The following is a 15,416-nucleotide window of genomic DNA, read 5'->3' on the forward strand; positions in this document are numbered from 1 at the left end:
ATTGTATTTAAAAGAACTGCAGAGTGTAGAGTAAGTGTTGTTTTCCCTCAGGGAGAGTATAGCCTCTGCAAACCAAGATAACAGTGTTCTCCGTTCTCCTTGGGTTTGCACACAGGTACAAAGGAACATTTTGGAATTTCAAAGTAATGATTTTTTAAAATATTTTTATTTATTTATTTGAGAGAGAGAGAGAGCACAAGCAGGGGGAGCAGCGGAGGGAGAGGGAGAGGGGGATGCAGGCTTCCCATGGAGCAGGGAGCCGGATGTGGGGCTTGATCCCAGGACACTGGGGTCATGACCTGAGCCAAAGGCAGACGCTTAATCCACTGAGCCACCCAGGTGCCCCTTCAAAGTAATGATTTATTATTAGATAAACATGAGGTTACAGAGATTAATGATGTAACTAAAGATGGCTAGTAAGAGCACAATAGAATTACTGAGAACAACCTGAGTTAATCTCTGAAAATGAACACCCTCATACTTTAAGCCTGCTATCTTAAAAAATTCTAGAAACATAAGGATACATAAACACACTTTTCATTAGCTGATGGAACAATGATATCATCATATGTCACATAGATTCCAGAAGATTCCACTGCACACTTGTGAGATAGACTGAAGAAGGCAAATACTGTCTTATTATTATTATTATGAAAATATTTTGACTTCACCTGAAAGGGGATTTCCTGAGAACTGGCTGAGGTAGACTAAGAGGCGAACACAGAGATCAGCCACATGTGTTTATTGATAGAATTTAGGAATCCACTGGGGTCAGACTCAGGGCGGCTCCATCTGCATTTTCATGGCGTCAGGCTTCAGAGAACTTAAAATGGCCATAGCTTTTCTCTTGGCTGGAACTTGGGCTTCACACAGCACAGTTTATTATTGGTGCAGTAAACATAAACCCTTTCTCTCCTGGAGCATTTCTGACGGCATCTGCCGTGAAGATTCCAGCATTTTTGGGTGCCGCCTGACATACACAAAAAGAGAAATGGAGACAGTGTCAGCCCTGAGAGGTGGTATTAAAGCAAGTGTGATAGAGGGTCCTCAGTTTCCCTTGCCTTTGACCGTTGGGCTCCTTTTTCTCTCCTTCCCTTTTTAAAAATTGTGGTAAAATACAAAGAACATAAAACTTACTAGTTCAAGCATTTTATTTTTTTAAAGCTTGCTTGCTTATTTATTTATTTCTTTTTTTAAAGATTTTATTTATTTATTTGAGAGAGAGACACAGCGAGAGAGGGAACACAAGCAGGGAGAATGGGAGAGGGAGAAGCAGGCCTCCCGTGGATCAGGGAGCCCGATGCAGGGCTTGATTCCAGGACCCTGGGATTGTGACCTGAGCCAAAGGCAGACGCTTAACGACTGAGCAACCCAGGCGCCCCTACCCCTATCTATCTATTTTTGTAATCTCCACACCCAATGTGGGGCTCAAACCCACGACCCTAAGGCCAAGATAGCATGCTCCTCCGACTGAGCCAGCCAGGCACCCATCAAACATTTTAAAGTGCGTGGTTCAGGGGCATTAAGTACATTCACAATGTTGTGCAACCATCACCATCATCTAGTTCCAGAACTTTCTAATCATCCAAAAGAGAAACCCTGCACCCCTCTCCCCAGCCCTGGGCAATCACCAATCGGCCCTCCTCTCTATAGATTGGCCTACTGTGGAAATTTTATGCCAATGGAATTATATAATATGTGGCCTTCTGTGTCTAGTTTCTTTCACTTAGCTTGTTTTCAAGGTTCATCTATACTGTCTATTTTTTGTTTTTGTTTTTGGCTAATATTCCATCACTTTCTTCATAATTTTACTTTTTTTTTGCCAAGGTCTATCATTACGAGGTGGCTGTACTTAGGTTTTTTTCATTAATTGTAGTTAAGTACACATAACATAAAATTTATCATCTTAACCATTTTTAAGTGCACAGTTCGGTGGTGTTAAATACATTCACATTGTGTATAGCCATCATCACCAGCCACCCCCATAACTCTTTTCATCTCATAACACTGAAACTCTTATACTCATCAAACAGTAACCCCCATTTTCCCCTCCCCTGGAGCCCTTGGCAACAACCCACCCATATTGTTGTTGAAGCCTTTCCTGTTCTGGAATCTTGACTAATCAACAAATTGCAAGGCTTACAAACACAGCTCCCGAAAGAAGTGTTCTGACAGTTTTGGGGGTGGGATGGCACCCATGACCTCAACCTGGAGACACACGAATCTGGGACAGTTGCTATTCCAACCACAAGTTTTGCAGCAGTTAAAGATGAAATCTCTACTTGAGCCAAACAAGGACCTGTACCCTTCTCTTTGTTCTGTAAAAGCCCCAAGCCTGCTCTGACTCGAGTTTCCAGGGGCTCCAGCAGCTGAATGAAGCCTGGGACCTCTAGTTGTGTCGTTCAACCATTTTCTTTGGGCAGTTTCAAGCCCTGGCTATTCTCTATTTCATTCATTCATTTTTTTTTTTTTAAGATTTTATTTATTTATTTGACAGAGAGAGACACAGCGAGAGAGGGAACACAAACAAGGGGAGTGGGAGAGGGAGAAGCAGGCTTTCCCGCTGAGCAGGGAGCCCGATGCGGGGCTCGATCCCAGGACCCTGGGACCATGACCCGAGCCAAAGGCAGACGCTTAACGACGGAGCCACCCAGGCGCCCTATTTCATTCATTCTTAAGTTAATTGTAAGTTTCATTAATTTGTAACCTTTATTATTTCCTTCTTTTGGCTGTAGGTTTTGACCAGGTGTATTTTGTGATCGGGAGTAAGCTTTCCTTGAGATGATTTTTAGACCAATGCAGGGGAGACTCACGGGGGAAATACGTGCTTCAGAGGAAAACTCGCACCGTCCGGAGCAGGGGTTCTCAACTGGGGCGATTTCGCTCCTGAGGGGATGTTTGGCAATGAAATGTGTGACGACAGTTTTAGTTGCTGCAACAGGTGCGAGGTGCTACTGGCAGTTAGTCGGTAAAGGCCAAGGATTCCGCTAAATACCCTACAATGCGTAGGGCAGCCACAACAAAGAACTATCTGGCCCAAATCATCGATGGTGCCAAAAGGTCAATAATCACCAACAGTGTCAATAGTCCTTGGTCTTGGTCGATCACAGTCCTCAGGGTTATCTGATTTTGATTATGTGGGAGTTATTTTACAACTCTATGAGCTGTTGATAAATAATGGTAGGGCAAAAATCATTATTTCTCTATACTTGCAAGTATGTTCTGTTGCAGAGAGGTTAATTTGACTCTCTCTCTCCTCCCCTGCACCACGGGGGGGAAAAAGCCAGTTTCTATTTATGCTTTGATCCAGTTATAAAATCTGCCTTGTTCTCTCATTATGAGTTAAATAAAATCTTTCACACATGTTCATATGTATATATATATAACATGTGTTAAATGCATATATATACATATATATACATATGTTAATATACACACACACATATATATGTGCCAGGAGTTTTTTTTAAATTATCTTTTAAAACTTCTTTTGAACCTTGAGCAAACTGCCATCACAAGAACTAGGTTCTGAAAAAATGTACTGAGAGAAATCTGATGTGTTATGGAGACACTAAGACGGCTAACTGGTGTTTCTGGACGGTCAAAAATGGAGCTTGGTGGAAAATTTGACCCATCACAGTAAAGAAAACCTATAAACTCTCCTTTTGTTTTTAAGATTTTATTTATTTATTTATTTATTTATTTATTTATTTATTTATTTTGTGAGACAGAGAATGAGAGACAGAGAGCATGGGAGGGAGGAGGGTCAGAGGGAGAAGCAGACTCCCTGCCGAGCAGGGAGCCCGACGCGGGACTCGATCCCGGGACTCCAGGATCATGACCTGAGCTGAAGGCAGTCGCTTAACCAACTGAGCCACCCAGGCGCCCTTAAGATTTTATTTTTAAGTAATCTCTACACCTAACATGGGGCTTGAACTCACAACCCCACGAAGAATCATATGCTCCACTGACTCAGCCAGACTGGTGCCCCGAAAACTTATAAACTGTTCTAAGACAACACTGGTGGAGAAGTTTCCACTGATCAGTGAGGGTAGCTCCAGTATATGTTCCACCTGCCAGCTTAATAACCTTTGGAAAAACAGTAAAAGTGGGACGTGAAAAGGAACCGCTGTCTCAGGGACTCTATACAGCTCCCTAAATCTCAAGGATTTGTACTCACTACCATCTGCCTTTTCTGTGAAGGACTAGATGCTTTTCCTTGCCAGAAAGCAACAGTGTTTCCTGTGACTAAAAACAATTGTGGTTTGTCTTTCCTACTTGGGAACGCCTATCTGCCTTTCTAATGACCGAGGTGCTCTTTTTACTGGGACTTTAATTAGGGAATGGCCATTTTGCCAAAAATCGTACACCCTTATCATTCTCAAGCCTCAGAAAAAATAGAAAGAACTCACCATAAGTTAAAATTAAAACTTGCTAAACTGACAGAAGGCCCTGAAAAGCCTAAGTGACTCAGAGTTTCACTGTTCCCTGTTCCCCCCGCCCCGTGAATTGTAAAGGGCCATGAGAGCTTGCCCAGCTCTTTTTCCTTTTCTTGCTGTGCAACTGGATTAAGCTGGAACAATTTGTTGCCTTTTCACGTCAGGAGTCAAACCCTCGCTTTTGAACTCAGTGGTTGGGGATAAGTACACTCTTTTGCAAAACATCTGGTTCTCAGGTGGGGATGAAAAGAATTGTGTGAAGGAGCTGAAAAGCGTGGTAAGCTAGATGGGCTTACTGGCATTGGGGATAGGTTTTATGCTATGGCAATTTCTAGAGAAACAGTCTGGAGGGCACTGGAGAAGTTCAGTGCAGTGCCTGAGTTTTCCATGTGCTCATTCGTGAAGTCATCCGAGCTGCTGACAATGTCACTAAAAATACTACCGTAGTCTTTTGACAATTCTAGGAGTTCCAGAAAACCATTGTCCATCATCAACTTGCATTAGACATCATTTTGCCATGTGAGGGAGCCACATGTGGAATTGTTGGTAATGCCTGCCACATTCACATTTCTCAGAAACCGTTCTGGTGTGTGTGTGTGTGTGTGTGTGTGTGAATACATCCGCGTAAGCAAACCAAAGCATTTGTTGAGTGAACAATATAGTCTGACCTCTGGGACCCGTGAGTTTGCTTCTGGCGGCTTTTCCTGGATATTCCCAACAGGACTCTGGTCCTGGGTGCACACTTTTGTTAGTGATGCTTTTTCTCCTGATAGGAATACCCCTCATTAAGTGTGCCCTATCATGTCTAACCAAGATCACTTTAAATAGGAAGTATTAATAATAATTCATGAGGTATTTTATATGTATTCAATGTGTCGATTTTCCCACCCAGCTCTGTCTACTGAAAAGATGTGGAATGAAGGACTAATTTAGTAGGACTGAATATCTCTAGCATCTAGATCACGGTTCTGAAATACCATTTTCCTACTTAAAAAAGAAGAATCAGAGCTTCTTGAAGAAATGGGGAATTCAAGATCTGGGCAGGAATTGTACAAGATGAGCCTAGAATATCTCGTTACACCAGATAACCACTTATGAACCAGTGAAACTGCTTTTGTCACTTAACAAAAGGACAAAGTCTGAAGTCACATCTTTCTGAAATTTTGTATTTGAATCATATGGTCAGGACTGGAACATTACATTCTTTTCTGAGGAACCAGTCTTTCAATACAGAAAAGTGTCCTTGATTTCAGAGCCAAGGGCAGAGTGTCAGAGAAGGGGTTTTGGGATACGAAATTCCACATCTCTCTTAATTTTGTACTTTCCATGGAAATAGAACCCTGAATCCATTTCTGAGCCTCAGCCTGATGTTAATCCCTTTAGACATGAAGTCTATCAAACACTACTTCACAAAGAAAGACAGATACCATATGATTTCACTTATATATGGAATTTAGGAAATAAAACAGATGAACGTAGAGGAAGGAAAAAAAAGAGAGAGGGAAGCAAAACATTATAGACTTTTAACTATAGAGAAAAAACTGAGGGTTGCTGGATGGGAGTTTGGGGGGGGATGGGCTAACTGGTTGATGGGCATTAAGGAGGGCACTTGTGATGAGCGCTGGGTGTTGTATGTAAGTGATGAATCACTAAATTCTACTCCTGAAACCAGTATTACACTATAAGCTAACTACAGTTTAAATAAAAACTTGAAAGAAAACAAAACACATAACTTCATTTACATTTTACCTAAACTCTGTCCCTCTCCTTAATCCTATAGAAACCTTATTTGTTCCTTCTTTTGCCCACGGTTCCTTTGCTGTGCCAAGTTAATATGTCTGACTCCGTCGGACTACAAGTGTGTCTCTTGTGGTGTCTATAAGCTGGACTTTATCACAAGGAAACGATCACAAACTAGCAGGGATATATGTACAATAAGGCTACCACAAGCCAAAGATGTGGCAATTTGAATTTCAGCAAGAATAAAGATTGCAATGTGTGAAAATTCATCAAATATATTAAAAACTATTTTGTCACATTTGGAGGATGATAGAAAAATAAATCATTATCTTGTGGATTCACACATACAGGAAAATCACCAAGCATTCATTCTGTCTTTCTTATATAAACTGTCCCACTGAGTAACCAAATAGTAGATGGTGAGTGTCTTTATGATTTTAGTATAATAAATTTCCAGGAACCAGTGAAAACCATATAAAATAAAGAAGATACATTTCAGTGTGTTCTGTGTCTTCCCTCAATCTGATACCACTACACAAACGTTATTGTTGTAGCAGGTTGAGAAGAGGAAATGGAAACTGAGGAGGTCACGGAGTTAGCAAATGGTGGGGCATTCTGACCTGGGTTCTGACGCTTGCGCCTCTACCCTGTGGTGAGTGGTGGGTCAGGCACTTGCCACAGGCAGATACGAGGCCTGAGGTCAGCTTGGTTGAGGAAATGACACATTCTGCCCCTTTGGAAATGTTAGGTGAAAGCCTTGATGTGGGCAGAAGCCTTGATGTGGGCGGATAGCAAGGCCGGGGGTTGTGGGATGGGCAAGTCTGACCATTGCCCAAATCCGGTTAGCCTTCCCATGGCTCCCTCACCTGGTAGTCAAGGCCCATCAAGACCTGGACCTTGAATCCTTCCTCAGTTTCCCCCTCGCCATGCCCCTAACCCACTCAATGGTGTGCCAGTTTTCTGAAGGTACCACGTTCTCTCCCACAGCTGGACCTTTCTTTGCATAAGCTGATTTCTGCCTGGGACACCCTTCCTACTTCCTTCTCTTCTCCTTCCCCTTCTAATCTCAACATACTTTTCAGGACTCAGGGTATCCCATCAGGAGGACTCTCCTGGCCCTCAGACTGGGCTGGTCCCTCCCATGTCCACCTCAGATCCCTAGACCCCCTCTGTCACAGCTCATGTCACCCTGGGTTGTAAATGCTGTTCATTGTCTCCCCCAGGGCCACTGTCATTTATCTCTGTGGCCCTAGCCTCCAACACAGGGTCTGGCACAGAGGCACAGAGAATGTGAGTTTTTCTCTCTGGTTAAGGTGGTTGTGATCTTTACAAAGCCTAGAACATTCTGGGGACTATTTTGTGAAAGGCCCACGGTTGCCCTCTTCTTCCTTCTCCTGCGCACCCCTTCCATTCTTTCTCACGCGCAAGGCCACCAGCAGCTGCTCCCTGAGAGAGCCGAGATGGACGGGGTGGCTGAGCCAGAAGCTCTGGATGTCGTGGTTGGTACCTAAGCTCTGGCACCTGCTGCGGGCGAGGGCTCCTTCTCTCGGTGTTTCCAAAAAGGCAGCCCATCCTCCCAGGCCTGGGGGTTCCGGGACCAGGCCTCAGTCTCCACACCCTGCCCCTCCCCGAAAAGGTCCCCGTTACCTGGAGTGAGCTGGGACAAGAGCAGGAGGGCAGCCAGAGTCAGCAAAAGGAGCTTCATGGCTGGAAGTGGCCCAAGGTGAGGCTGCAAGTCCGAGGCGACGGCAAAACGAATGGGGCAGGCTCCGGCCTCTCCGGCTGGAGGTCCCTTTGTTCGGCCGGACCAATGTCACCCGCACGTGCCCTCAGCCGCCCACGGCTTCGGCCCCCGCGCTCCCGGAGCCCAGGGTCTGCAGCCACACACTCCGAGCTGGCACGCCTCCTGCGGTCATTTGGTCAGCCGGGGGTGGGGGGGGGCAGGCAACCCGGTTCAAGGTCCTGCTACCCGCTCTAAACCGCCTGCACCGAGGGACCGCCAGGGGGCGCCACGCACGCGGAACGCAGAGGGGCCGGCGAGACTTCACCGAGGTGACGGCCCTGCAGGTGAGCCCACCTGGCGTCCCAGGCAGAGGAAGTCCGCCCAGAGGCTTACGCTGGGGCTGAAAGTGAGACACAGGGTGTGACTGGAGGGAAACCGGGAGAACGGTGATGAGAGATGAAGCTCCCAGCACCAGCCTGGCCGTGCCCTCCGCCATCCGAGTGCCAACTGCGCCGTGCACCTTACACCGCCGAGCAGGGAGCCCGATGCGGGGCTCGGTCCCAGGACCCCAGGATCATGACCTGAGCCGAAGGTAGACGCTTAACTGACTGAGCTGCCCAGGCGCCCCAAGATGTACTAAGTGTTAATGTTGAGTAATGCTAAAAGTGGGACCCTGGCATGTTCTGGACAGCACAGAAGCCTCTAAGGCTGAATGCCATTGTGGTCTGGACAGCATGAAGATTCTACAAAGCCAACTGTGAAAAGAGATTGTTGGTAGTGGGAATGAGGGCCTCATTACGGCTTTTCCAGAAAGATACCCAGGCTGGGGTGCCTTCCTTAAAACATTTGTCTGGGTCTCCAACACCACCTTGTTGGGGGTGCTGGTGTTGTCAGAGGCAGCATCTGCCAGTGACCACAGGTGCACTGCGGGGAGGCCCGGTAGCCCACGTGGCACCTAAGGATGATGATGAAACCCCAAGAGTCATGGGCAGGCAGCCTGGTCTTTACCACAAACATGGGAGTGCCAGCCTCTGGGACTCCTCAAAATACAAACACTCTTCCCATTCAGGGTACCATAGATGACCCGAACTGTTTGTTCCAGACATTGCATTCCAGGCAAAAGTGAAAAGATGGGACCTATGTTGGCAAAACATGACGTTCTGCACCATTCCATTTTCCCTGATTTTCAGCATCCAGACAACCACAGCATATGAGGACTGGGTGGATCCCGACAGCCCAGCTGTTCCGATCTGCTCATTGGTGAGACCGAAGCCCAGCGAGGGAATCAGTGTCCCTCCTAGGGTCACACTGCCAGTGGGTCCGCACAGGGAGCTGACTGTTTTCACTTCTCTCTCCCCCTCAATGTCCGAATCCTCCCTGACACAGAGCAGAGATGGTGGGGCCTCTTCTCTTAGAGAGAAAAGAGTTGAATAGACATAGTCTTCCCGAGGTCAGAATGAATGTCTTTCCTTCTCTACTCTTCTGCTCCCAAACTGGAAAACTACGTTTGAAAAAAGGAGCTTACTTAACTTACATTCAAACCACGGTAATAGTGGATCTCTAGACCGGATAATGCAGGACTCTGTAGGACATAGTAAAGACCATGCATTTTTTTTTTTTCTACGTAGGATGTGGAGTCTTGGAGGGTTTTTTTTTTTTAAAGATTTTTTAAATTTATTTATTTGAGACAGAGAGAATGAGAGAGAGAGAGAGCACATGAGAGGGAGGAGGGTCAGAGGAAGAAGCAGGCTCCCTGCCGAGCAGGGAGCCCGATGCGGGACTCGATCCCGGGACTCCAGGATCATGACCTGAGCCGAAGGCAGTCGCTTAACCAACTGAGCCACCCAGGCGCCCCGTCTTGGAGGGTTTTAAGTTCAGTTATGAAAAGGGCTGACATATATTAAAAAAAAATCTTTCTGGCTGTTGTGTGATTGCTCCCTGCTGGTCTCTAAAAGACAAAAGTGGATAAGGGGAGGCATGTCAGCTCTGGGGTGTTGGTCCAGCTGTGGGTGTGGGGCAGTCGGGGTGGTGACTGAGAGGTCTGAGGGAGGCAGGCTGTTCCGGGCCGAGCACAACCGCTTGCTTGTCACTTTGTCAGACCAGAGACTAGTCCTTGAGCCACCTGGAGTGATGAAGCCGTTTTTGCTAACTTCGGCTGAAGACCTTGTCCCAGGTCTCTTCAGCGGAGGGAGAGCGTGGGCACTCCAACGCCTGGGAGGACGGGCTGGCAGGCAGCAACGTGAAACACCACTCATCTGGGGAAGAGGGAAGAGCCCCCAAACCCTAGGAGAGACCCCGCCCCACCATTTGCTAGCTCTATGACACCCCCAGCAAACTATTCGGCTCCTCTGAGTTTCAATGTCTCATGCTTTGGTTTAGAATAATAAATCAGGTTGAGGGCTCAACATGGAACACACTGAAATATGATGCAACAAATGTAGCTTCTTTGTTTTCTAAACCCTCATAAGAGGAGAGCTGGCACCCAGCCAGACATCTTTTCTAGGGGCAGGTGCCAGAACTTAGGCGCCAAGTGTTACTTCCAGATTTTTCTGTCGGCGCCCCCAGACCTCCTCTCCTTGGTCAGCCCCAGGGGTTGGGGGAGGAGTTCTGGTGTGTGAGGAGAGTGGGGGAGGACAGGGAAAGCAGGAAAGAAGGGGGGCAATAGCGACCTTTTCTCACACTGGTCCCTGAAATCACTTGGCTTTTGCACCATTCACAGCTTCCTTAGGGAGGACAGGATCCCTAAGCACCACTGCCTGTCTGTGCCAGCCCTGTACCCGAGCCTTGGAAAGGTTTTAAGTAGAGAAGAGTCCTTGTCAAGCTTGCCCAGCCCAAGGTGGTAGCACCAGCCCCTCTTTCCAATCTGACAGAAGCTTTTACCCCTGCCACCCTCGGCATATCTCCAATCTTTCCATAGGGTCAGAATGTGAATGGATGGCTTGCGTCTGCTCATGGTAGACACATGCGTGAAACACCACTCACCTGGGGAAGAGGGAAGCACCTCCAAATCCCGAGCTAGACCCTGTTCCACCATTTATTATTCTGTTTCAATTTACTCATTTCTTTTTTTTTTTTTTAAAGATTTTATTTATTTATTTGACAGAGAGAGAGCACAAATAAGCAGAGAGGCAGGCAGAGGGAGAGGGAGAAGCAGGCTCCCCGCTGAGCAGGGAACCTGACGCGGGGCTCGATCCCAGGACCCTGGGACCATGACCTGAGCCAAAGGCAGACGCTTAATGACTGAGCCACCCAGGCGCCCCTACTCATTTCTTTTTTCCTTTTCTTTTTTAGAGAGGGAGAAAGACGGGGGAGGGGGAGGCAGAGGGCGAGAGAGGGGATCTTTTTAAAAAAATTTTTTTATTATTATTTTTTTAAATGCTTTTTTTTTTAAAAAAAGATTTTATTTATTTACTTGACAGAGACACAAGCGAGAGAGGGAACACAAGCAGGGGGAGTGGGAGAGGGAGAAGCAGCTTCCCGCCGAGCAGGGAGCCCGACGACTGAGACACCCAGGCGCCCCTAGAAACTGAAGAGTTAAGCAGAAAATTGTATTTATTCCCAGGCCTAATTCTTAATCCATTGTTTCTTTCTATGTGTATTATTTTAATTTTTTTAAAAAGATTTTATTTATTTATTTGAGAGAGAGAGGGAAAGAGAGAGAGAGAGAATGAGTCAGGGGAGGGGCATAGGGAGAGGGAGAAGCAGACTCCCTGCTGAGTGCAGAGGTTGACGTGGGGCTTGATTCCAGGACCCTGAGATGATGACTTGAACCAAAGTCAGATGCTTAACCAACTGAACCACCGAGGCACCCCTTATTTTAATTTTTATACTTAGTTTAGATTTTCATCAAACCCACACATCCACATGCTTTTCAGAGTCAGCTTTGAATAGGTGTATAGGTGCCACAAATCTCCCTTTCTCCATTCCTTGCTCTCCAAAGAAAACCACATTCATATCTTTTGGTTGTTTCTTTGGATGTCACTTCCATATCTATAAATAAGATGCTTACTATTGTTTTTTTTTTTTTTTTTTCAGTTTTAGGTATTACCCATTGAATTCCTGCTCTGAAGAATGAGAATTTAGCTGTCTGTCATCTCCTTTGAGTATGTCCAGAATCATTAGGTATCTTACCAATTTTATCTGCCTGGAGACCTTGCCCCCGGACCCTTGCACCTGCTCCACACTGAGCTGGGTGCCTCCATGCCTGGTGACCTGCTGTCATCTTGGGTCTCCATTGACATCATCCTGGAGGATTCTCTTTGATACCCTCCTGAGATGAATGCCTGCTTTCCAGATCCAAGGCCTTTTCTGATCTACTCCTTTACTTTTGGTGGAGCACCTCCTGATGGCCTCTGGAAAATGTCTGACCTCCATGGACCAACCTCACACTTGGTTAATAGTGTGGTCGCTCATTCCATATTGGAAATGATTTCCTCTCAAAATTTCGAAAGCATTGCTCCATGGCCTTTCATGTTCCATCTAGTGTCACCATGGAGAAATCTGAGCCCCTTCTGAAACTCGTCTCTTTGTATATAAGCTGTGCTTTCTCTCTGAAAGCTTTTACGATTTTCTCTTCATTACAGGGTGTTGAAATTTCATGATGATGTGCCTACATTTTTTGTAGGATTATTTTATTTATTTATTTATTTATTTATTTATTTATTTATTTATTTATTTAATAGCTTTCTAGTTTCTTTCTTTTAAAGATTTTTTTATTTATTTGACAGAGAGAGACAAAGTGAGAAAGGGAACACAGGCAGGGGGAGTGGGGGAGGGAGAAGCAGGCTTCCCGCGGAGCAGGGAACCTGACACGGGGCTCGATCCCAGGACCCTGGGGCCATGACCTGAGCCGAAGGCATGCGCTTAACGACTGAGCCACCCAGGCGCCCCTGTAGGATTATTTTAATCAGTTCCGCTAAGCTCTCTGTGAGCCCCATCAGTCTGCAAACACACGCCCTTCAATTCTAGGACATTTTTTTCTTGACTTAGGTGTTTGATGATTTCTGCCCTTTGTGTTTCTTGATCTCTATTTCTGGAATTCTTATTTTTCCAAGGCGGGATTCCCTGACTAATTCTCTCATGTTCTTCTATTTTCCCTACTACTTTACTCTCTCTCACTGAATCTAATTTCTAGGAATTTTATCTTTGTACTTTTATTCACTGAAGTTTTTTTTCTCATTATTTTTCTTTCTTTTTAAAAACAGTATCCTGTACCAGTTTCTGTTATTTTGATGATTTTTCTGATGACATTGTCCCCTGTATAATGTTTTTTTTTAAGTTGTTTTTTTTTCTCTTTGCCACCCACCCCTCTTCTCTTTTTTTGTATATTAGAAACTTTCCTCGTCTGGCTAGTAGTTGTTGATTATATGCTTCTATTTTGGGTGGGCCACCACTAACTGGCTTATTTTATCAAAGAATGCACAGTGTTTGTGTCTTCAGGTTTTTTTGTCTTGGACTGGTCAAATTTTCCTGGGAAGAATCCTCTGCAATCTTTATGACCTGAAAGTTTGTGTTCCTCTCAAATTCATACATTGAAATCCCAACCCCCAGTGTGATGGCGTCAGGAGGTGGGGCCTTTGGGAGGTGCTTAGGGCCCTCATGAATAGGATTAGTGTCTTCCTCAGAAGAGACCCCAGAGAACTCTCTCAGCCTATCATCTACCACGTGAAGAAACAGTAAGAAGACCCCACCTATAAAACGGGAAGCAGAGCCTCACCAGACACTGAATCTGCTGGTACCTTGATCTTGGACTTCCCAGGCTCCAAAACTGGGAGAAATGAATGTTTATTGTTGAAGACACGCAGTCAATGGTAGTTTGTTACGGCAGCCTGAACAGAATAAAACACAGTGTCTGCATCTTCAAGTTTTTTTTTCCTCTGGGATTGGTCAGATTTCTCCAAAACCCTGCCCAAAATGTATAAATCTGCCTGCCACAGGCCTCAAAGCTGAGATGGGAAAGAATGCGGGGTCTGAACATTAAATATGTACAACTTCACTTAACTCTCCTGTGTTCAGTAGGTTACCCCTGCTCTCACATGGCATCATGTCGCCTCTCCCCTGCCCAGAGACCATGTATTAGCCTCTGCAGATAAGAAAGCTCTAGTCTTCTGCTCAGATAGGAGAAGGAAAGTCAGTGTCACACGGGGGAGGAGATCTGGGCTGTGCAGATTTTCATGGATCTTGGTGTTGGAGACCCCATTTACCCCACTTCCCGAGAGAGCTCGCCACCGCCAAGCCCGTGACTCCTGGGAGTTTGGTGGCCCGGATCTGGCCTCCTCTGAGCTGTTGGCTTGGTGGTTTCTCTTCTCAGCTCTCTTAAGAACCGCTTCCAGTGTTCACAACGGCTTGTTATTGTTTCTTTTCCTGTTTCCTTTCGTCCTTGTGGTTTTAATACCACAAATAAAATCCCTTTGCTGTTGGCTTGGTGGTGTTTCGGGAACAAGCAAGTGTGGATTTAGGTCACCATAGTTAGAAGTAGCTACCTCCTCTCCTCTTCACCCTCACTGCAAAAAGCTACATGTTCTCTTTCTCTCTCTCCATCTGCAGTTCTGCGCAATCCTGGCACTTCACATAGCATCAGGCATGTAGAGTGTAGTGGGCTATACTCACCCAGAAGGAGGGGGACAGTCAGGCTGCCTGGCATCATAGCTTTCTGCTCCCCTTTGCTAAAAGCTTGGCTCTGCCCTGGCCCTGGAGCCAGACTGGCCAGAAAGAGCAGGGGTTTCACCAGCTTTAGCCCCACAGTCTGGGACTTGGCACCAAGACTCCCCCCAAAACGTGGTTGCTCTTCTGGCTCTGATTCCAAACCTGGGTGTTCACTGTGGGGCTGAGTACTTGTTTGATTCCTTTACCAGCTACGGAGTCTTTTCTACCCTCCCCCTACAGACCTGTCCCCTGCCTCCTATCTAGCCTTCCCTCACCCCCATGAGAGTTCTCTCTCCATGTGTGCAGGAAGTACAGCTTTGTTTCTTTTTCTTTTTCTTTTTCTTTTTTTAAAGATTTTATTTATTTATTTGACAGAGACAGAGATAGCGAGAGCAGGAACACAAGCAGCGGGAGTGGGAGAGGGAGAAGCAGGTTTCCCGCGGAGCAGGGAGCCCTATGGGGGACTCGATCCCAGGACCCTGGGATTATGACCTGAGCCGAAGGCAGACACCCAATGACTGAGCCACCCAGGTGCCCCCACCCCTTTTTTTTTTTAAGATTTTATTTATCTATTTGACAGAGACAGAGATAGCAAGAGCAGGATACAGCTTTGTTTCTTATGATATAGTCCATATCACTTATAAAGCTTCGTTCCTCCAGAGAGTGGAAATGTGGTTTCCATCCAATCAGGGTGCCTTGATTTCCTAAGTTCCTCAAGGAAATAAGAGGGGGAGTGATATCATTAAGAAGGTGGCAAAGATCATTCTCAACGTCAGTCCCCTTCACAGAAAGACCAACTAGCAACTCTCCACAGACAAAACAGCATTATGGCAATTCCAGAACCTGGGGGTGAGATGGAAATGTGGACC

At 46.0% G+C, this 15,416-nt stretch overlaps 1 protein-coding gene across 1 annotated transcript; it reads right to left on the minus strand.

Annotated features, from left to right (window-relative positions):
- Positions 1–824: 824 nt before the first annotated feature.
- On the minus strand, positions 825–7,884 carry DEFB123 (defensin beta 123). Its single transcript, XM_035005669.1, has 2 exons — positions 7,827–7,884; positions 825–970 (listed from the first exon to the last, which is right to left on the minus strand). The coding sequence occupies exons 1-2, from the start codon at positions 7,882–7,884 to the stop codon at positions 825–827; spliced, it is 204 nt and encodes a 67-aa protein (XP_034861560.1).
- Positions 7,885–15,416: the final 7,532 nt, after the last annotated feature.

The sequence above is a fragment of the Mirounga leonina genome, unplaced genomic scaffold, assembly GCF_011800145.1.
Source record: "Mirounga leonina isolate KUSES-001 unplaced genomic scaffold, KU_Mleo_1.0 Mir_150, whole genome shotgun sequence".
Taxonomy (NCBI): Eukaryota; Metazoa; Chordata; class Mammalia; order Carnivora; family Phocidae; genus Mirounga; species Mirounga leonina.